This window comes from Carassius gibelio, chromosome A21 (assembly GCF_023724105.1).
Source record: "Carassius gibelio isolate Cgi1373 ecotype wild population from Czech Republic chromosome A21, carGib1.2-hapl.c, whole genome shotgun sequence".
Lineage (NCBI taxonomy): Eukaryota > Metazoa > Chordata > Actinopteri > Cypriniformes > Cyprinidae > Carassius > Carassius gibelio.
This window is the reverse complement of record NC_068391.1, coordinates 6,971,045-6,993,792: the sequence shown is the minus strand read 5'-3', so window position 1 is coordinate 6,993,792 and position 22,748 is coordinate 6,971,045. Positions and strand designations below refer to the sequence as shown.

General features: G+C 34.3%; 1 protein-coding gene across 1 annotated transcript; it reads left to right on the top strand.

The window, feature by feature from the left end:
• The first annotated feature begins 1,710 nt into the window (after positions 1-1,710).
• On the top strand, positions 1,711-18,870 carry LOC127942223 (neural proliferation differentiation and control protein 1). The gene is made up of 9 exons (XM_052537894.1): positions 1,711-2,071; positions 11,066-11,224; positions 15,240-15,335; positions 16,394-16,597; positions 16,987-17,053; positions 17,756-17,837; positions 17,932-18,011; positions 18,388-18,487; positions 18,588-18,870. Exons 1-9 carry the CDS (start codon positions 1,966-1,968, stop codon positions 18,666-18,668), a joined length of 975 nt encoding a protein of 324 aa, XP_052393854.1. The 5' UTR covers positions 1,711-1,965; the 3' UTR covers positions 18,669-18,870.
• The last annotated feature ends 3,878 nt before the right edge of the window (positions 18,871-22,748 follow it).

The window sequence follows — 22,748 nt, the reverse complement described above, 5'->3', positions numbered from 1 at the left end:
ACTGTCAACAGAGGGCCACAGGCCTCCACTGCGCCCCCTACTGGACCTTCTTTCCTGAGTCTGCATCAAGTCAGAGGTGATGTGATCCACATATCTTATAACACATATATCTATAACATTCAATTTTAACATCACTCTGTTAGATGTCACTGCGTAATCTTACATGCCTCCTTAAAATTTAGAGTTGCACTTGGTGCAAACAAACAGGCAATTAACTTCCTTTTTTGTCTTGAATCCATTATGTTTTGTAGTGGCTCTTCCTTTTTTGGCCAAATTCCGACCATCCAGACATCTAACATCTTGTCCAAGCAAAACAGAGGTATCTTGAAACACTTGTAGGTCCCACTTTGGTGGTAAAAATATTTATTGGTTTATCAGTGAAAGTTACAGTGTTTTATACCTGTTTGTCTAGCATTGACTTTGTTTCTGGCGTCATGCTTTTGCAGTTGACACTACCAAAACTGACCATAGAAAGCCCTGTAGAAAAATCTCAGACCTCCTATGTGCATCCTACCTGTCCTTCTGTCCCAGGACCGGATCCATCCACAGGTAAGCAAGCGGCACAAATTTCCTTACATGCTGAATGTTTCAGCACTACAACATTTAGTTTTAACCTCACTGAGATATCAGAATACAGACACCTTGTAAGTTTTCCTGTCTCTATTGTCTTGAATCTCTTTGGTTCGCAGTGGCTCGTCCTCTGTATAAATTCCCGCCATCCAGACCGCGCACCTTAAACCCAAGCAATTTGAAGAGGTCTCTCAGATCTGATGTATCTACTTCTTAAAACACTTGCATGTCTCACTATTAGTGTTACATTTGATTTCACCTGAGTCTCAAAGGTTGTGGATCTCTGAAAACGATGGTGATCAAAATAAATAAATAAAAATCTTTACAGCATTTAATACCTGTTTATTATTTCTGTCAGTACTCAGGTAAGGACATTGAGCCATTTGATGGCCCTGGATACCACAGATTGTGAGCAAGAATATGATGCATAATAAACAATGCAGGAAAAATTTCTTTGTACCTGTACATTCAATTCGTTCATTCATGTCATCAAGAGGCAATGCATGACGGAAAAATGAACAATTTGCATGTGGAAACTTTAGCCACTAGGTGCCTCTATCAGTAAGCATGAATTCAAAATTTCATAAACATGATTTCTAAATTTCCTTTTTATAAGTTCATTTTCCTACTCCTAATTTATTTCTAATGTTATAGTCTAATACAGTAAATTGCTAAAAAAAAAAAAAAATTATGCCTCGGGTTTTATATTATATGTAATACTTTATATTTCACTAACTAAAGTTTAAGGACACAAAGCCCAAATTGATTTAAAAAAATGTGTTCTTTCTAGCAGTGGCTTTGATAAAAACAGAAAGTTTGCATTTCTCTCCTGATTCAGACAAGATGACTTTTTCTTTTACTGAAAAAAGCAATGGATGTGAACATGGAACATGAAATTTCCAGCAAATATTCATTTTGGGGTAAATAATTCCTTTAATGACAAGTTCCCACTGTGACCATTTATGATGACATATGCCCTTCTATTATTTTTTTATGATCAAATAAATTATTATATAATTGTGTCGTTACAAATTATTCTTTATTTAAAACTTAAATATATTTTATTGCGTTACTAACAGAATGTCCCCTCACCTGAGAGAAGAGTTATCCACGTCAGCGTCATTGCGTCACGAGCTCATTCATCCACGCGCTGCTGCATGTAGCTGTTCTAATCTGTCCTGTAGCGTGTCTATCAGCCTCCTCCCTCCTGCCGCTATCTCCTCTATCTTTAGCTCTGTACAACGCGGGCACCGGTTTAACGCTCTTCTTGAGTTAAAGCTTGCATCTTTATTCGGGCCGGTTTGTCTCTGTCGGTCGTGTACGACCCACACAGATGTGAGAATGACACTCCGGAGCTCTCATCTGGTATCCTGGACTTGAGAAGCGCGGTGAAGGATGTTGTTTTGCCCGAGCCGGAGCGCACGGCGAGCCCGGGCCTCCCTCATTCTGCCCGGGGTGTTGATCTGCGTAAGCCTCGCCGCCGTCGGTGCGACAGTGCCGGGTAAGGATCCGTCTATCTGACATATGGTAGTCGCTCAGCAGCTTTTGTGAGCTCCTGTTTATCATACGCCATTTGTTTTTAAATATTTATTATGCATTTCATAGAGTGTGATGTGAAAACACTATTTAAAGTGGTTCAGATTCTACTATTTAAATGTTATCCTTGATTTCCAAAGCTGATTTTGAGTTTATTGAGTTTATACCCCTGTGAAATTTTTTTGCTTATGGATGTGGGATATTCCTTATTACATTTTGCAAATGATATTTGCCAATTAGAATAAACAAGGTTTAGACTATGTAAACCCTAATCCGGTTAAACAAGTGGAGGAACAAACATGAAAATGGAATTTCCTTGTGGCTGATTTCCTCTCCTATTAAAGTGTTGTTTATGACTGTTTTAAACTCGGGGACCCTTTTATGGATATAGAAAGTTACACTGTCCCTACCACATGTTAAATTTAATTACGTAAAATGAAATGTCAAGTGCAAGACTCTATGTTAACGGTTGTTGCATTGTAAGCATCACATAATGAAAGCGTGTAAATGGTGTTTTATATCATGCAATAATTGCCAGTCGCTCATCCACCATTTTTCAAATTTATATTTTATAAATTTAGAATTTAAATCAGCTTGTGGTGAGTGTGACCCATTACTTTATTAGAAATATGACTGAAGGAAGTCCGTATGATTACATTTTGTTCCACGCTCATCGAGTCAGTGTCTGATTACTGGATCAAAAGTTCATTGTAATAGCCTGACAGGTTCATAGTTGGCTGTGTGAGCTGGATTGTGGGATGTGAGTGCAGTAATCATGAAGAACATGAGCAGAGATTGTCTTTCCAAGCTTCTTTTCCAGACCCCTGTGGGAATGACAACAGCTGGACACTGGCACGACAATCTCAAAGTTGCTTTCTCTTTGACACACATCTGCCCAATGAGCACCCATAGCATATCTGATTGCTGAAAAAATATAAAAATAATTATTTATTTATGTGATAATTTTGTCCTTTATTACCTGCCATATTGCTCTAAGGGTTTTTAGTGTTCAGTAACATTTCCAGAGGCTGATTAGTCTCTCTCTCTCTCTTTCTCTCTCTCTCTCGCCCTCTCATCTCATATCTCAGTGCCTAAACATGTTTATGCATTTTTCCATTGTAAAGTAGATTGTTTGTTGTTCTCTAACGTGTGACTTCTGAAAAGAGTTGCCACATTGAACTCCTCCCTCAGGCTGTTGATCTGATCGCCGCAGAATAGCAGGTTGTACTCACAGAGAAAGGCCGATCAGTGGCTAGAGCTGCTAGCCTTGCAGTCGTTTCACAGATGGTGAAAAAAGCAACCTGTAGACTGTTTATGAAAAGTAAACCCCCAATTGGTTTGGTTTGAGGAGCGCATTTATGAAATGTATCATCATAATCTCAGTGGTGGGTGACGAACTTGGAACATTGTTCTGACTTTGGGATTTAGTTTTTTTATCCAAAAGAAATTCAAGTTCCATTTCCATTAGATGTTTTCAGTTTTCCAGTATACAAAGCCAGTGAAGCAGCATTTAGTTAACATTTAGGACAATTAACAAGTACCGGTAGCTAAAATTATAACTGTTTATAACATTTTTAACTTTCTATTCATTAAAACCAGGTAGAAGGTCCCATCAAGTGTGTTTTAAAACATTTTTAAAAACATTTCCAACAATAATATCTACAATAATATGAAAGCAAAATATTTATTGTATTTTTAATGTTATTTTATTTAGTTTTCTTATATTATTACATAGTATTTATTTTACTATTAATAGTCAATAATTATTTTCTGTAAATGTTTTCATTGTCATAAAAGTTGCAGTCATGAATGTTCATCTTTAATCTAGTCTTTTTTTTCACCAATTTTCCCAATTCAGGCTGATTTGTGGACATTATCACATACAGTGTTATTCTATAAGCTAATATAGTCTTTATTAATATTTTGAATTAACTTTTTTTTATATGCTTTCCTTTTTCATTTTTATTTTAGCTGTAATAATTTTGTACTTTAGCTTAAAATGATTTCTTTCCTTGGGTGTCAAGGCAACAATTTCTAGTTTTAAATCTTTTCAATGTTTTTTTTTATTATTATTATTTAGGGTAAACGTACTTATTAAGCTCATGTACCCATTAAGCACACTTCCATATTTGAGCTCAGATTATAAAAGAAAAAGTTATGTATTATTATACTTGATGTCTAAACAAATCGATGTGTTTGTTACTACATACCTCCTATGGTTTCAAATCAGTCGCATCATTGCACACTGAGATATGAGTCTCCATGTGTTCACACTGTTATTTTTAATAACACATGATGTGAGCTTAATGGACCAGGGGTGTGCTTAAAGGGTACAAACATATTCATTAAGCACAGCCAGACCTTTTGCATTTAATTATGTATATCTTCATTGAAATGCTTTTGTCATGTAAAATAAAATTACATATTTTTGTGTGAGAGATTGATCTTTTATTTTAACATAACTTTTTGTAGTGAAACCATCTTTTGCTCTAAAATGTCTCAATGTAGATTTTGGTGAGCTTAATAGGTACATTTACAATATTTCATTTATTTTATTCGTATTTCATTTCAGGTTTATTTAAATTGTTAGTTAATATATACCCAGAGTGTATATTTTGTTCCAACTTGTCCTGCAGTCATACAACTCAGTCAGAACACGGAAATGTTTTGCATTTATATGTAAGGTTTGAGGTACAACAGGGCTAGGTCCTGAGCCCTCTTTTATTTTGATTTGTAAGCTCTGGTAATTGCTGCCTTTTGAAGCTGGTTTGGTATAATCAAGTGGTAGGCTTGAAAATAGGTCTTTTAGTTTGTGCACTATAGCACACCAATCTGAAAAACACTTGTTCTTTAAAATGCCACCTTAACCCGACTTCTCATAAACCACAGGGTAAAAGAGATATAACGAATGGACCCTGCTGTTTCACATATAGGGAAATTCTCTTTCCATTACGCTGCAGTTCTCATCACAGCTCACTTTGTAATGCACTTACATAAGAAGTGTGTGAGGTGTCTGAGTGCGGCATTGCTCTCTTCATAGGTGATGGAATGGATTGAGAAAAGGTTAGCTGTGTTGCTGTGGTAACCGCACAATTGGACCTTGCACTTGTTGTCTCAGGGGAACGTGAGGATCTAAGGCCATACAGAGATCTGGAAACAGCTTGTTGTTACTTGCCACAATGATGATTTTGCAGAGCGCACTTTGAGAGCGGCGGCTTATCTCTGCATCCGATCCCTGAATCAGGCCACGTATTGTATACAAATCCCACCATGTGAGAACCAAGCAGCTGCGGCCATGATAAGTTAAGGCACAAACAATCATGGTTTACATGTTTAAATATGCACTATAAAATCCAAACACACCCTTGAGAACTTGAGCAGCTTGTAACTTGTAACACACAGCAAACATCCACCCTTAAGTCTTCCCACATTGAGTACACAGGTTGCCAGCTTGGTTGCAGAAGTTACATTTTGATCAGCAGGGACTTACACAGGTACTTTCTGAACTGTACGGAAGCTTCCTAAACCAAAAGGGTGGTTTCATGGCAGGGCTTTTTAATGTCTTAATGTGGCTATTGAAAGATGTGGGCGTACAGGGTTCTTATTTCCTGTGCTCCACTGCACTTCTCTCACTAATGAGGGTGTTTTTTATTTTTATTGGTAATTAGGATCCAAGCCAGGCAGATTAGAAGAGACCCTCAGACACTTGAAGCACAGTCTGATGTAACAAAAAACTGTGTGGCTGTACTTAGAAATCCCACAATCAAATATTTTATTGCTGTAGAAATGAAGTATTAAAATGATCCTACAATAAACTGTTATCAGTTACTCTGTGCAAATGAAGAGTGAAAGCCTGCCTACTACATTTCTTCACTCTCACACATTCATTCAAATTATTAATTGAAATAATTTATAGAAACTGCATGAATTGTCTGTCAACAAAATGTGTTGTGATGTATGTTTAATTAGGATACATAGTGTGTATGTAAAGTGTGTGTAAGCATGTGTGTGTGTGTGTGTGTGTGTGTGTGTGTGTGTATATATATATATATATATATATATATATATATATATATATATATATATATATATATATATATATGCTCATTACTGTACAAAATATTGGGTTATTTGGAAATAACCCAAAAATTGGAAAATTGGTTATTTCATTCAGCAAGGATGCATTAAATTAATTGAAAGTGACAGTACAGACATTTATAATGTTCCTTTGAACTTTACATTAGTTTTCATTGGACAGTTTGATAATATTAAACTCTGAAAACTGTTGATGATATCAAAAAGACCAATCAGCATATTTGAATGATCTGCTGAAAATTCAACTTTGCCATCACAGGAATTAAATGCATTTTAAAATATGTAAAAATAGAAAAATGTTGTTTTAAATTGTAATTATATTTCACAGTATTCCTGTTTTGACTGTATTTTAATCAAATAAATTCAGACTTGGTGAGTGTAAGAGTCTTCTTTTAAAATATAAAATAAACCATACCAAACTCAAATTGCTATATTAATTAATATTGATTTCAAAAAAATAGATTTAGTACCACATCAGAGTGATGCAAACATAATTTTTTCTTTCTTTTAAGATATACCATTATATATACAATAATCATATTCTTGTACTATGATATTTACATTTTGCATTTGAGTGTAACCGTGTGTTTGTGTGAAACTGAACCCTGTCATGGTGATCGTTGTGTGATCCAGATGTAATTGCATTATTAACTTGCAACATGTGTGCAACGGTGTTAGCCGGACAATGTAGTTTCCACAGCAGCAGGGATTGTAGACTATTCCCTGAAGTTAATAAGTGTTGAGCGTGAGAAGGAGCCAGATGGATGGAAACAGGTGAGCCCATTGCCTTTAAAGCTTGGAGTGTCTCAGAGTCAACTCTGGAGGTCTATTTTCAGATCAAAGATATAGGATTGAGTATTTGTTTAAGCACAATGCTGCAAATATTAATGATACATCACATTGTGTGATATTACTGTTTTAAGTGATGAAAACAGGTGAAAAAACTCCCAAGCTGTATTGAGATCTCTGACTATCATCAAAACTTGACAATGTGTTTGTTAGACTTGGACCAGAAAGCAGCCACCTAGTAAACCTAGTAACTACATAGCAGGGTGCTGAAAAGAAAAAAGCTGCAAATGCATTATGGTGTCTAAACACATTATGTGTTTTGGCAGAAACTTTTGCATTTGCATACATTTCATCTTCAGAGAATGTCTGAAGCATGGGTATCTGCAGCCATGGAAGAGGGCCAAATTAAACAGGCAAAAGAACTGGCACTCAGCTTGACTTTAAGTGGAGCAACAGGAAATCCACACAATGAGAGTTTCCTTGCAACCACACTTTCCTGTTCATGGATGGCATCTCCTATCACAACTGCAAAATTATTATCCAGTTGCAACGTCCTACCTCACAAACTAAATGGAAACGGTCAGTATTTCCACGTAAGCGTGTTGCTGTTCTGCAGTTCTGTGCTGATGTTGGCTTCCTTCCCGCTCAGAGCTCAGTTAATGATTTCTGAGCCAGCAGCAGATGGTCAGAAATATTCATTTTAATCCACATTTATGATATGCTGACCTTCCTGTAATTGTGTGCACCTTTTCTTTGGCCGAGCTAATGACCAGAGATGTTTGGACAAAATCTTTCTTCATAGCCAACTTGGAAGATTTGAAGTTTTAGTGTTATTTTAGGAAAATTACAGATGTTTTGAATGGGTGACAACAATGTGTTTACAACCAGTTTTATTTCTTATTTCTAAGTTACATGATTGTATGTCTGATTGTAACACAACAGCACAACCAAAGAAGAATTCACCCATTTCTTTTTCTTGTTTAAATGGGACCAATTCACCTATTCTAAGACCAAAATCCTATTCTACATTTAAAACCATGATAAAGTCTGTTTTGCAATCTAGTTCATAATAAATATTAGGAAAAACATCAACCAAACATATTTAGTAGATTACATAACCATATAGGAATGTTTTATTCATTTATTTATTTACATTTTGTTTTATTTAATTAAGTATTTTATTTTAAATATTTTACAAATAGAAAATACTGAATCACATTTCTTTTATTTATTTATTTTTTCTTTTTCTTTTCTTTTTTTGTGCTTAGTGCAAAATTGATTTAGCTTCAGTGCCAATAAATGCACTTATGTAGCATATTAGTTTGTTTAGTTTTATATATTATATTATTTTATATGTATTTGAGATATATACATAGAGAGAGATAGAGAGAGAGCAAAATGATACTGTAGTCAAGTAGTACTTAAACAGAAGTATATTTACTGCAGTGTAGCTTGAAAAACCTGTTGCTTCCAAATTCCCCCTTATTTCCAAGCGCAGCTTGAGCTTGTGGTTAATTGTGTAAATTAATGTCCATGACCGGCTGGAGGTGGGCGGCCCAGCGGGGTGTTTAGTAGAAGAATGTGCATCTCTCACATGCACACATACAGTTGCACCTCATTAGTCAGTTAATCTCAGTTCTCATGACTCCTCGTCCAGATTTAAAAGCAATCTGGTGGTGTTTTATAAAAACTAATGAGAGAAGAGGTCTGTATCCTGTAACTGATGAGCAGAAATCAATGCATTTTGAGCAGCACAATGGTGATCTAGTCAAAATTGATGGCAAGATCCTTGCAGGAATCAATAAAAGCTTTAACGAGTATGTCACACCACCAGCACACAAGATTTATGTATATATATACAATATTTCCTATAAACATTAACGGGGAGACAGAAAAATGTTCCCTATTTTTTGTCAGTTTAAACTCTATCATATTTTTGGCATGAATTCATCTGTCACTTGGTAGAAACCTGCCAAAAGCCAACAAGGTGTATGACAGATTATGGTTGTTTTGGGCTTGTGCAGTTTATGCTGATATTATATATTTCAGTTACTATTTTAAAGACACTACTAGTCAAAAGTTTGGGGTCAGTAAAAAAATGAATAAAAAAAAAATGTATTCTTCAATTCAGCAAGGGTGCATTCATTTGATCAAAAGTGACAGTGGAAAGATTTATATTGCAAATAAATGATGTTCTTTAAAACTTTCGATTCATTCATTAAAGAATTAAAAAAAACAATTATCACGGTTTAAACAAAAATATTTAGCATTTTCAACATTAATAATAATACATTTTTCTTTTGCAGCAAATCGGCATACTAGAATGATTTCTGAAGGACTGTGTGACACTGAAAACTGGAATAAGGTTTTAAAAATTCTAAAAATTAGGCTTTGCCATCAAAAGAAAAAATTACAATTGAAGAATGTATTGGAATAAAAACTGTTATTTTAAACTGTAATCATATTTCACAATATTACTGTATTTTTGGTTAAATAAATGCAGCCTTGATGAGCATGACTTATTTTTTTTTTTAAATCTGACCTCATCTTTTCAAAGGGAGTTTAATTAATAAAAAATTCTGGTGTCTGTTGGGTCACCAATTGAAATGAATTTGTTTCTAGTTTGTTAAAATGTCTATTAGAATACAGAGTGTGTGTGTGTGTGTGTGTGTGTGCGCGCGCGCTCTTGTTTTTGTGACATCAGGACACAACTCTGTATAATGACATGGGTATGACACAGGTATTACGAGGGTGACTTATGAGGATTTAACCCATGTCCCCATTTTTCAAAACGCTTATAAATCATATACAGAATGAGAAAGTAACAATGCACAAAGTTTCCTGTGAGGGTTAGGGTTAGGTCTAGGGTTAGTATAGGGCCATAGAATATACAGTTTGTTCAGTATAAAACCATTACACCTATGGATGTCCCCAAAAACAAACGTGTGTGTGTGTGTGTGTGTTTTTATTCCTGCTGTGGTGTACGGAAGCATAAGCCTTGGCAGGCACTGCTATGCTTTCATAACAGCTTTTTTTAAAATACGTATTGTTGCCTGGAAACACATCGTCCTCAAGGAGGCCTGTGAATAAAATGCCACTGCAACAATAAAAACAGTTTTTGTAAGCCATTTGAAATTTAAACAAGTTTGTCTTAGACCATTAGTCCAGTTAAGCTTCATTCTCCTTTAGGAACTAGCCGTCAAATCATGAATGATTGTTTGATTTAAATTCTTCCGGATGGAACATTTGTTATTAGGTTGACACTCGGCTCTGAGTTCCTACTGACGTCCGTAATAACACTACGGACGGACATAGTAACACTTTAAATATAGTGTTAATAAAAAAAATAACCCTTACCCAGAATGAAATCCACAAGCACTATCACGGCACACACACACACCTGCTGCTGACTTAGTCTCCTTCTGCACCCCACAGTGTGAATTACACAGAAAATGGAGGGATTTATAGAGAATAGGAGCACATATGAAAAAGTATCATTGAAGAGAAGGAGCTGAGATTATGATTGCATCCGTGGACCGATTTGAGTCATTCAAGGGTGTTTGTACCGATGACTGATTTTCGAGTCTCTCTGGTTGAGAGTCAAGGATATGAGGCAGACTCAATTCAATAGCATTGATATCATTTGCTACTTTCTACAATTGAATGTTTTCAAGCCTTCAAGGAATTTTCAGGTTCAATGCAAGGAAAGCTCTATATCAACAGCATCTGCGGGAGGCTTTTATTTCATTTCCTTCTGTTCTATCCTTATACATGTGATGTGAATATTTAAAGTGGCATAATAATATTGTCTACCTAAAGAAACAGCAACACCAATAAAAAAACATTAAAGGTGACTATAAATGCAAGCGTGGTTTCAGAGGAAATGATGACTTTGAATAAACAACATTTTCTTCACCTGCCTTTAACACCTGGTGCACTTCTGCATAATGATTTTAAGGCACATTAATATTCAAACACATGGCACGTGACATAGCACTTCAGGGCACTAGAAAAGTTAGACTGTGTCATTTGTTTTAATTATCATTCTTTCATCATGTCTTTTCTATTTTCTCAGCAAACAAGTGCCCCGATCACATAGACTGTGCCAGAAAGGGGCGGCACTTCTGCAAGCCCGGCTCCTCCTGCTGTGGCCCCTGCCTCACCCCATTGGAGGAAGATGAAGCAGGACGTTGTGTTTCTCACCGTACACACTTTCCCCGGGACCACCATCACGGTACGAAGACTAACCCTAACCCTACTGTGTCAGGATTTACTTAGCAACTGTTGTCTAATCTGACCTGTACTTTGGTGCTTGTGCATCAACAAACTGTGAGTCAGGTGACACACAACCGTTTTCCTCGAGCTGAATACTGTGCATTCATTAATCGAACCCTCGGCTGGAACTTAAGCCACTGTGAAAGAGGAGATGATGTTGATGGTTTAGACCGCAGATCCTCCCATCATCTGTTCTGTGCTTATGCTCTCGTTTCGCTCCTCTCTCACTGTTTCTTTTGGTTTTGTGGTGAACATAATGCTTAATCTCTCTCTCTCTCCCCCCGTGTGGTTGAAGCACATGGCTGATTTTAATCAGATTGCTTGGAAGCGTGCACGCGTGTGTCTGTGTGCTGCCTTGGCTTTAATGTAATTCCATGTGAGAGCTGCTATAGCATAAAGATAAAAATAGCACTGTTTTTTTTTTTTTTTAATCTATTGCAATAGGTTTTTCTTTTGTGCACAATATTATCATTTTTAGCAATATATTATTCTTTTTATTTTTTTTGTGTATATATATTTTTTCATTATATATATCAATTATAATTTGTATTCATTTTTTTTAATTATATAATATAATTATAATTTAATAGGGCATTTTACATCATTATTGATTTATAGATATATTGATGAAACATTTTCCGCTCTGTATTCTCAAGTAGGATAGTTTACCTTGATTATCGGAGCAGTTTTGTCTCTTCAAAGAGCGTAATTAAAGCGATAGTGAATGTTAGACCAAGGTGGCACCTGCTGTTAAAGAGTTTACTGATCAAACAGTCCTGTGTCACAAGACTCTTTGCTTTAATATTGTCATGAGTATATAACACTTGGCGTTTTTAGAGTTTTAAAGAACAGTACAAATTCATGTGGATTTTTATGCCCCATAATATATTTGAAATCCTGTTTTATTAATTTTTTTCCAGCCGTTGAGTTTGGGCCACATTGACAAGGTATTTAACAGCCATCAACTAAACCGAAGCATCTGGGACTAATCGTCATCGGTCTATGTAGGTCAGCAGTCTCATCTGATTGGACGGAGAGAGATACCAGAGACCAGGATAGCAGTCAATAAACACCTTCCTGATTTTAATCACATTGACTGAAACAGACTGTCTGGTTGTACTATTTCGGTGTTAACTTGCATTTCAGCGAATCACACAATACATAATAATTGTACCTTTTTTTTTTTTGATTTGAGTTGTATTGATGTGTCATCACTACATTGTTTTTTATTTGAACAGTCAATCCTCTGTCAAAAACACTTAAAAAATCTCTGACCAATGCACTTAGCGAAGTCACAACTAGATGGCAGTATAAACACGTCCAAAACTTAGATAAAACTAAAATGGCCTTTTTTTGCCGTTTGGATTTAGATGCATGTCAGAGCTTTTGTATGTGACTAGTTATTGAAAGCTGCATGATAAACTAACAAAACTCAGGAGTCAGACAAATTCATGCATTCTTTTTATTTCACGTTAAAATGCTTGTTTTACATGCAAATTCAAACAGTAAATGGTCTCTGGTATCAAAGCACAATTTTGTCATGGCATTATATGTCTAAATATTGCCATTCTAAAAAAAAAAATTGTTCAGGAACAATTTTCACTCAGAAATGGCTAATTAATTTCAGTTACACAAAAAACAGCAAGTAACACATTGACTTAAACATGAAGTTTTGAAGTAGAAAGACTAAAACAGTGTCTTCCTGCGAAACGCACTCCAGTCATCTTTTAGTTTTTTGTTTACAGCTTAAAAAACCGCTTTTTTAAAAGTGTGAATTTTCCCATCAGTACATTCTTGTAGTGAGCAATGAAAATCGAATAATGTAATCTTAGTTTAAAATTAATCTTTATTTATTCACTTTTCACAAATACTCATTTGATTTCATAAAAGTTTGATTCATTGTGGTGTTTACAGATTAAATTACATGTAAAATTGTGAAAACAGTTGCTTTTTTACATCTAGCACCTGCTGAGTCTTTATGAAATAGTTAATTCTGCTGCTCGTACATCAGCTCTAGTCAGGCTGGACTGTTATGTGTAAATCACAGATTTACAGGTCCACTTGTCCCCTCATAACAAGTGCAGATGGTTTGATCCGCCTCCTTTGACACCTGCTGTGGAGACAGCGATATGTGCGCTTCTGTTCTGTCACATCAGGCAGATGGCCAGTCTTCTGTAGACTAAACACAAACCTGCCTTCATCACAATCAACGTTCTGCTTTCTAGTAGCCCCGGTCTGTAGCTCTCTGTGGTACAGTGCGGAGGAAAGTTTGATGTGCAAGATGATAATCAACATAATGTTGCTGTATGGAAATGACACTTTATTTTTTTCCCAGCTCTTTGCAGACACAAGCTTTGTACCAAATGCAACACCTCACCACGCATTCTCATGGCTGTTAACTTTGTGTGTGCGTGTGCGTGCTTGTGTGTGTGCGTGTGTGTGCGTGTGTGCGTGTGTGTGACTTTTGTCGATGTGTCAATGTGTGTGTTTTAAAGGAAGAGGAAAAAAAAACAGGGCTGGGTGATATATTACATTATGATCTATTCGATATTATTTTGTTGGAAATACAAAGAGCCTGCAGACACACACACACACACACACACACATATTTATTTATTTGTTTGTTAGTAGTTTTATTATTATTATTTTTTATTATTGGACTGTATAAAATTAACCAACCAGGGCTGGATAATATAGTTAATATTTATAGTGTATTCAATATTATTTTATTAATCTCACATTAAGAAAGATTTGTATTACTCCTTGTTAGTTAATTCATTGATATTATTTTATTATTATAATTTTATTATTAATCTTATTGTAAAGTGTTACTGATATATTTTTTATAATTTTATTAAAAATAAAATAAAATTAACCACTAGGACTTGTTCATAATGTACAATGTATTGTATATAATATATATATATATATATATATATATATATATATATATATATATATATATATATATATATATATATATATATATATATATATATATATATATATATATATAAATTTAATCAATAGGGCTGGATGCTGTAAATAATATTTACAATATATTCTGTTATTTTTTTATTATAAAAAAAAAATTATCAGGTGGGTTTGAATGAAGTAATGAATATTTATAGTTTATTCAATATTATTTTGTTGATTTTTATGTTATTATTTCCCTAGGGCTGGTTGATTTACCATCTATTACGACATAATGAAGTTTGACCATACATATTATATTATTTTGTTGCTGATAGATCATGTTCTACCAGTGCTGGATAATTTAATGAATATTAGTTTGTTACCATTATAAATGCTAAATTATTATGTTGATACATTTTCTCTTAAATAATGCCGTTGAGCATGGAAGTGCTAAGACTGAATTATTCTCAATATTGCCTTCTATTTAAATTGATTCATTCAAGAGTTTTGATTCCTTTCTTTGAATCAGTTCATTGGAATCAGTTTCCTGATTCACTGGTTCAACCCTCACAGCTCTTTCCCTTCTGAACGTTGCAGGAGTTAGTGTTGTGTTCCAGTGTGTAAGAGGTTACGAACGATCACACACACCCTCTCATTGGCCACACACACACACACACACACTGGTTGTCAAGAGAGATGATCTTCCATAGTCGTGGAATGCAGTTACTGTCTGGCCAAGCGTGCCATTAAACCATGTGCTGTCTTTGTTTTCCCTTTAGAGCGTGTCAAACAAACAGCACTCGGGCACACTCTCACTCTCAGGACACACACAGTCCAGTCATCACACTTCTCTCATAGACCAAAGTTTCATAATATACTCCCAATACAATTGAATAAGCTGAAATAAGTTTGGGATAAAGTACAGAAAAAAATTAAACATGGTACTTTTGTGCCTGTTCAATGGCAGAACCATGTTTGTATTTGATTTTGTATATATATATATATATATATATATATTGCTGTTTTTACCATGTCACATTCTATCTTTATTTCCACAGGTATTTCCACAGCCTCCCATCCTGTCGTTGATGAAGAAATCGACTATCTGTCCTCTGTCATTGCCAAGCAGCAAATGTTACAAGTCAAACAGCCAGGTTTGGACTGTGTGTTCTTTAAATCTATGTGGTTATGGTTAGCGAGGTAGTGAAGCGGTTATAGCGGTCATGATTCATAACAAACCCCATCTGAACTTTGCCCCTCGCTCGCTCTTTACTATGTGTGAAGTTTCAGTTTAAATGTGGTGTGCTTCGCCAGTGTGACAAATAACGGCACATCTGAATCGCAGAAACATTTGCTGCATAGTTAACAGTGGAAAGATACTGCAAACAGGAATGTATTGCCGTAACATGAGAAACATTAGATTAAAAAAAATGTAATGCTAAAATAATGACAAAAATGAATAATGTCCTATATCATATTTGTTTAATCAAATCCGGTGCTTGTTACAATACTTACTCAATTTTTTGATTCCAAAACTAGTGGCTGTTTTACTGTTGGACGTCACACCCTTTCACAAAACCTGATCTGATCTGGATTTTGTAGCATTTTTTCTTTTCAACAACTATTTATAAGGTGAAGAAGTGTTGTCTTGTCCCTTCATCACATGAAAAACTGCCACAAAGACAGACCTCTGAGCCAGATTAGAACTCTTTGTTTAACTCTCAGCCCATTTGTGCATGTATGAATGATTCTGAAAACATGAGTTTATTCCAAATTCTGATTTTAAGGGTAGAAATATGGCCAGTGAATGCATGATGCTACATCTGCAGGTGTTTTACGTCATCCAAAAAATTTCAGATTTTGTGAAAAAAGCATGTTTATTTATAATCTTGTGTTTATGTAAAGCTCGTTGATATTAAATGTAATATTTGAACATATTTTCAACTCGTGTGCAGATATACATTTTGTTTTTATACGTTCTTTGTCATTAAAACTTTTTGATGTTAGACTGCTTTTTTCGCACATTAAAGCTGAAACATATATAATTTGAAAAATCTACTTATTTTGTATGAAAAAAACAGTGGTGGTAATTTTTTTGCATTATCAAACTAGGTAATATTAGGCCTTTTTGCAAATCAGCAGAAATTTTGTTGTTAATAGTTATTTTTATGCCATTTTTTCTTTCTCTTTTTCTGCCTCTTCACCTCTTTAGACTCTCGCTCTCAGTCTTCTCCGCAATCTCAGTCAGAATCAAAGCAGAAGAGTCTGTACAAAGCCACAACTGTAGAACCAGCGACCAGTGGCCCTTTGATGCCAACGCACCAGACCCCTAAATCTCCCACACCAGTCACAAACTCATCGGACCGCCACGGGCCGATCATCTCCCCCCACTCTTCCAGGGACAGCCTGCTAGTCTGTATGTGTCACTAAGTTTTTTCTGTTTTTATTTAAAGCCTAATTATGATCAGTGTGTTGTGACTTGATTTTATTTTTATCATTAAAGCATGCTTTTTGACCCGGTTTCCACAGAAATCTTTCTATGTGCTATTTTGAAAGCCATTTTAACAGCAGGCTCACCACATGATGTTACTTTTATAATTGGCTTGTCCTCAGATGTTAGTACACTGTGAGCCTTTCTGAATTGTATTAAAACGTCTCTGGCATGTGTCAGTTTACACACTTGATGCACATGCTGTTATTGAGAGTGTACCTCATTTCAATCTGTTTATGACAGTCCTTCTCATAGTTTTTCTTGTCTGTCTGTTTTTCTGTTTTGTAATTGTGTGTGTTTGTAACCGGGAGCAGTGATGATATCTTTATGCATCATCATGGGATCCATGGCGCTCATCATCGCTGCCGTCTGCTGGATCAGGTAAGTTGAATCCTTTTTTATTATTGTTATTTCTATTTATCCGTGATTCAGTTTGTCAGCTTAAACCTTTATCATGCCCTATAGTGTGTTATTAACAAACTTCCTGTTCAGTCTAATGACCTGATAAAGATAGAAGCTTTTCTAAATTTCATTTTTTAATTTCACTTTTATTGCTGAAATTGTCTTGCAACCCCTAACGTTTTTTTTCAATTTAACAACAAAAAGTGCAAATGAATTCTGTGGTATTTAACGATTTTATTGAAAGCTCAACAACAACAACAAAAATGGCCAACTATTTTGTATTGCATATTATAAATATTTATTTATAATATTTTTAATATTCTGTTTTGTGGTTTTTCATAAAATAGGAAAAATTTAATAAATTTAGCAAAAACATTTTTTGTATGGATCCTTTTAAATAAGAAAAATGCATATTTGAGTATATAATTCATTTTTTATATTCTTTAAATGTCTTTTTTATATAATTTTCAGAGCCATTAAAAATATATATTATAAAAATATTCTCATTTTAATTAATTTTTTTCTTTTTTCGTTCTGTGCACCTTTAGTTGACAAATAATTTAAAGAAATTAAGTGTGTATTTCTTTTAAACAATCTACATTTCAGTGTAAATCTCAATGTTTTCTGTTGCCAACTTTTATTGCCTTTGGCATGTGCCTTTGTTGCCTTTTTTATTTACAGGGTACAGAGAGAAACTCGTCTGGCTCAGAAAGTTGATTACCCTGCCTTTCATGCTGCAGGCCCTAATAATAATCATACTTCAGTAAGAGCATTCACTTTAATGCCACGCCATACATCCAAAAATAAAATAATCACTTTGACACTTTTGTAATCGACCGTGTCTTTCCATGTTTCAGTCTGGGGATGCAAATCTGGCTCACAGTGCTCAGATGTATCACTACCAGCATCAGAAACAACAGATGCTTTCAATGGACAAGTAAGCACAAGTTCTCATCATCAGTTTAGTCGCTTTAGCTGCATTATCTCTTCTCAGCTCTCTCTCTCTCTCTCTGTCCTGGTGATTTCCTTTAACATTATTTGTGCATTTTTATCATAAGTCACATTCAGAGAATGCTGACCAAGAACATGAATGTGAAATTGCATGTAATATTCCTTACTCGTTTCCTTCCTTTTTATTTGCTTCCACTTTCATGTACATAATACATTCCACTTCCTATAACGCAATGACAACGGAGTTGAAACGGCCTTTACTTTGTGAAAGATATGTATTTACTAATCTTTGCATGCAAGTATCATAAAATGTGTTATACCTGTTATAGACATTAATAGAATTGTTTTGATTTTGAACACAGACATAAAGCAGAACCTAAAGTCTCCGAGTCCGGGGCCACATCAGATGAGGAGAATGAAGTGGGAGATTTCACTGTGTACGAGTGCCCTGGACTGGCACCGGTGTGTAGACATTTTTACATTTAGCAGTTCTTCAGCATGTTTAGCATGTGTTTTTATGACCCTATTAATTTAAATAAGTAATATATATTTTATTCTCTAGACTGGAGAGATGGAAGTGAAAAACCCACTGTTTGACGACTCCACGTTGCACTCCCAGAGAAATGGACACTCCCACAACTGACCTAGACACACACACACACACACACACACCTGCATACATTTAGAATAGGTCTAACACTACATCCGTTACACCACACACAAATGAAAAAACTATGACTGTTTTTTCTGGAAAATCTCAGAACAAAGTGAGAAAAACACCCAAACTTAAGATACTGAAGAAGATGGTATGTAGTCAACCGGGTAAATAAAAGTAAAATACACAAGCAGTGGTTAAACAGTTTTCTTTTTACTCAGATGCACATATATGAAATCTGAAAGAACTCCTGCACCGCAAACTCTCAGTGGAAACTCAGACCGGCCTTTTAATGCGGTTTCTTTGCACCACATCTGCATTCTTTAAATCTGGGGTTGGTTTTCTCATCTTTTTATGTCACCTCCCTTTTAAAACCGATTCTCTATTATATCTATCTTTTTCAGCTAGATGTCATTTTTGAACCAGTCTTCATGTTTTTGGGCAAAGCGGCCTCCAGCAGCACCTCTTCTGATTATTGTGTATAAGAAATACACAGTATTTCTTTCTCCTCATCTGAGAATTATTTTTTATTTAATTATATAATAGTAGTGTCAGGAAATTAAATATTAGTTAAACTAAAACAGAGAGACATTGAGGTTCCTGTGCTCAAATCACTTTAGTGTAAATAAATAAACTTAAATGTATTATATTTTACTTTCTTGAAGTGTATGGGTGAAGACGTTATTGCATATGAGCTATAAAACAATCACACTTTTTAAATACATTAGCTGTGATTACGGTTATGATTCATGAAAAAAAAAAAAAAAAAATATATATATATATATATATATATATATATATATATATATATATATATATATATATATATATATATATATATATATATATATATATATATATATATATATATATAAATAGACTGCATTCAAAAGTTTTCGGTCATGAAATATGTCCCTTATGTTTAGCAAGACATTTATTTGATAAAATAAAATATAGTAAAAACAGTAATATTGTTGCTATTTATAAATATATATATATATATATATTCTATTTCCATATATTTTAAAATGTAAAGCTGAATTTTTAGCAGTCATTACTATAATCTTCAGTGTCACATGGTTCCCCATAAATTTTAATAAAGTGCAGATTTTTATTATTATAAATGTTGAATACAGTTGTGCTGCTTTTTTGTGGAAACTGATACTTTTTCATAATTCTTAAATGAACTGAAAGTTTGAATTTAAAGCATTTATTTAAAATAGTCTTTTTAGTCTTACTGACCCCAATTTTTTTAATCATAGTTTTATTTCCAAGCAATTAAGTTGTTCTGTATCACATAAATAAATTCGGCTATTAAGTGTATATTAAATAATGAATACATTTGACTATTCAGTTTGATTACTTTTTTATTTTATTTTGTTTTATAAGATTTATATTGTACTATATTTTTAATTACTTCTCTTTAAATGCACTGGGGCAACTACAGTATTCCATAAATCAAGTTGGATCATATGGATGGTGTTGCTATATGAATATCAAGGACTTTGATTGTCAAAAGTGTATGCTTTATCTCAAATCTTGGATTCTTCTGAAACACCTGTCAATGTTTAATTTCTCTTAATATTCGTTTTAGGTTGAAGCTGAAAAAACTTGATCTCTGAAAGAAACTGAAGCTGAAATGCTTGTTTGTCCTCTCCAGCTCATCTAAACAGAATGTGGCAAGGGAAGACACGAGCTCCCCCAGTAAAGACTCTTAACTGCCCCATAAGGTGTGGTTCAGAGGAACGCATCACAGATCCAGCCTCAATGAGCTGAATGTGGGGGGAGAGCCATTAAAGTCCATTGTAACAGTGAATGGTGAGGAAGGCAGCCATAGGCCACCCGATCAAGATATGAGGGGAGAGAGGCAGTAGTCGTCAGCAGGGTGTCAAGAGCAATCAAAAGGCCATCGGACAGATTGTATAAGTGAATGGGGCAGAGGGAAGAGAGGCCACATACCTGTTTATCAGATACTAAAACCTCCGGGTCAGTGGTACGAAAAAAAAAAAACCGCAAATCAGCTTCCGAATTGGTAATAATTTGATATCTGTGATATTGTAGTGTCACTGCGATACTATTAGAGGGTTGTTGTTGTTGTTTTTGTCTAAATATTTATTATTATTAATTTTTTTTTTTTATTATTTACCTTTAAAGTTTTTTTATTTATTTTATTTTTTACTTATTTTAGCACACCAAGTAACTATATAAAATATAAAATGCACCTTTGACAAATAGTTTAAATAAAAATACGTTATTTTTTATATTTCTTTTGAATTCAGTCAATGTGTAAAAAATTGTTATGGTATTTTTGGTTAATAACACCATTTAATCCTTCGAACGCCACGATATTCGATATAAAAGTGGAATCAGAAAGCAACTGTGAAATTTTAAACGGTAATTTTATACAACTTTTTTCCTAAATATTTTGATCAGATATTTATACGGTTGTTTGTAAAGACACTTTTTAAGAGCTTCTTGTTTGCTCTCCCTGTATTTCCTTCCTCGTTAGATTTTGATCTTCAAACACAGAGCTATCATTTCATCTCAACACACACTTTACCACATATACGCCCTTTTATCAGCAACAACATTTGGTTCCTCCATATAATGCATAACTCTGATCCAGCTGATGCAGGCATAACCTTCTTCTGAAATGTCCCAGAATGCATTATGTGTAAACAAGGGTGTGATGCTGTTGCACCATATTACAGAGCTTCCGATTCAATAATATTCAGTAATATCACTGAATAAAAAGTTTTGCCGACTATAGATTTTACAGTACACAAGCCTGAAAAACCGAGCCACCTGGGGGTGTTTTGCAGCCTAATCCTGGTTCTGACATCCCTCACTGGGCCTGTGTCATCTCTTTCCACTTTCTCCTCCTCTGTCTGCACTTTACATAACAATTCCCAGCCAAGTCCATGGGTCAGCACAATGCCTGCAGCAGTGGTTTGATGTCTTTTAAAGGCTTTGACTGGCCCCAGAGGGCTCCTCTGTGTCCTTTCCTAGTTTTTGTGGCAAGGAGAGATGGACAGCTCAGTTGTGATCTCGAGCCCCTGGTCTGCAAGAGTGTGTTTGAAGGCAGGGGGTTGATTGTTGTAGATTTGAGTTGGCTGTGCTTGTACTGATGGTGTGTGATGCTCTGGGTGGGTGGCGAAACATCACTGGAGATTAGAATGGCAGTGAAAGCAGACTGCTGAGGTGTATATGCTGCCGTTCAAAAGATTGGGATAAGTTAGATTTTTTTTAATGTGCAGGTTTTTAAAAAAAAGTTTCTTATGCTCATCAAATCTGCATATATTTTATCAGAAATTGGCTACAGAAACAGTATATTTATTCTTTAATTTATTCATTTATAATAAAAAGTTAAAAAGAATGACATTTATTTAAACTGATAAAGAATAGTAAGGTTAGAATAGTATATATATATAGAATATATATATATAGAATATATATATATATATATATGTATATGTGTATATATATATATATATGTATATGTGTATATATATATATATATGTATATGTGTATATATATATATATATGTATATGTGTATATATATATATATATATATATATATATATATATATATATATATATATATATATATATATATATATATATATACACATATATATATATACATATATATATATATATATATATATATATATATATATATATTAAGCAGCACTTACTATTCTAAGAATGATCAAATATGATTTTGTGTGTGTGTGTGTGTGTGTAATAAGAATGTTAAAGGTTAGCCTATGCAAAGCGTTTCTTAGATATAGATGTTCTGGTAATATTTTCTCTCAACTTCATTAGAATGTTCAAATAACATCATAATTACATTCCTAGAATGTTGTCCTAAGAACGTTTTCTCTCAACTTTCTGACAATAGCAAATTTAAATAAAGTAATAAGAACATTACATAAACATTACTTTAAGAACATGTTGTCCTTATCTATATTTGGTATATTGTGGAACAGCAGCCTAGTCTACAATCCACAGAAAACACTTGTTTCCCTCAAAGCATTGTCTTCGATCCTGTCAAAAATTAAAC

Bases quoted from the DNA above. Each gene is read 5' to 3' on its own strand.
- LOC127942223 (XM_052537894.1), top strand. From the start codon at position 1,966: ATGTTGTTTTGCCCGAGCCGGAGCGCACGGCGAGCCCGGGCCTCCCTC. The intron at 15,336-16,393 runs GTTTGGACTGTG...TCACCTCTTTAG, and splicing joins GTTACAAGTCAAACAGCCAG to ACTCTCGCTCTCAGTCTTCT. The intron at 18,488-18,587 runs GTGTGTAGACAT...TTTATTCTCTAG, and splicing joins AGTGCCCTGGACTGGCACCG to ACTGGAGAGATGGAAGTGAA.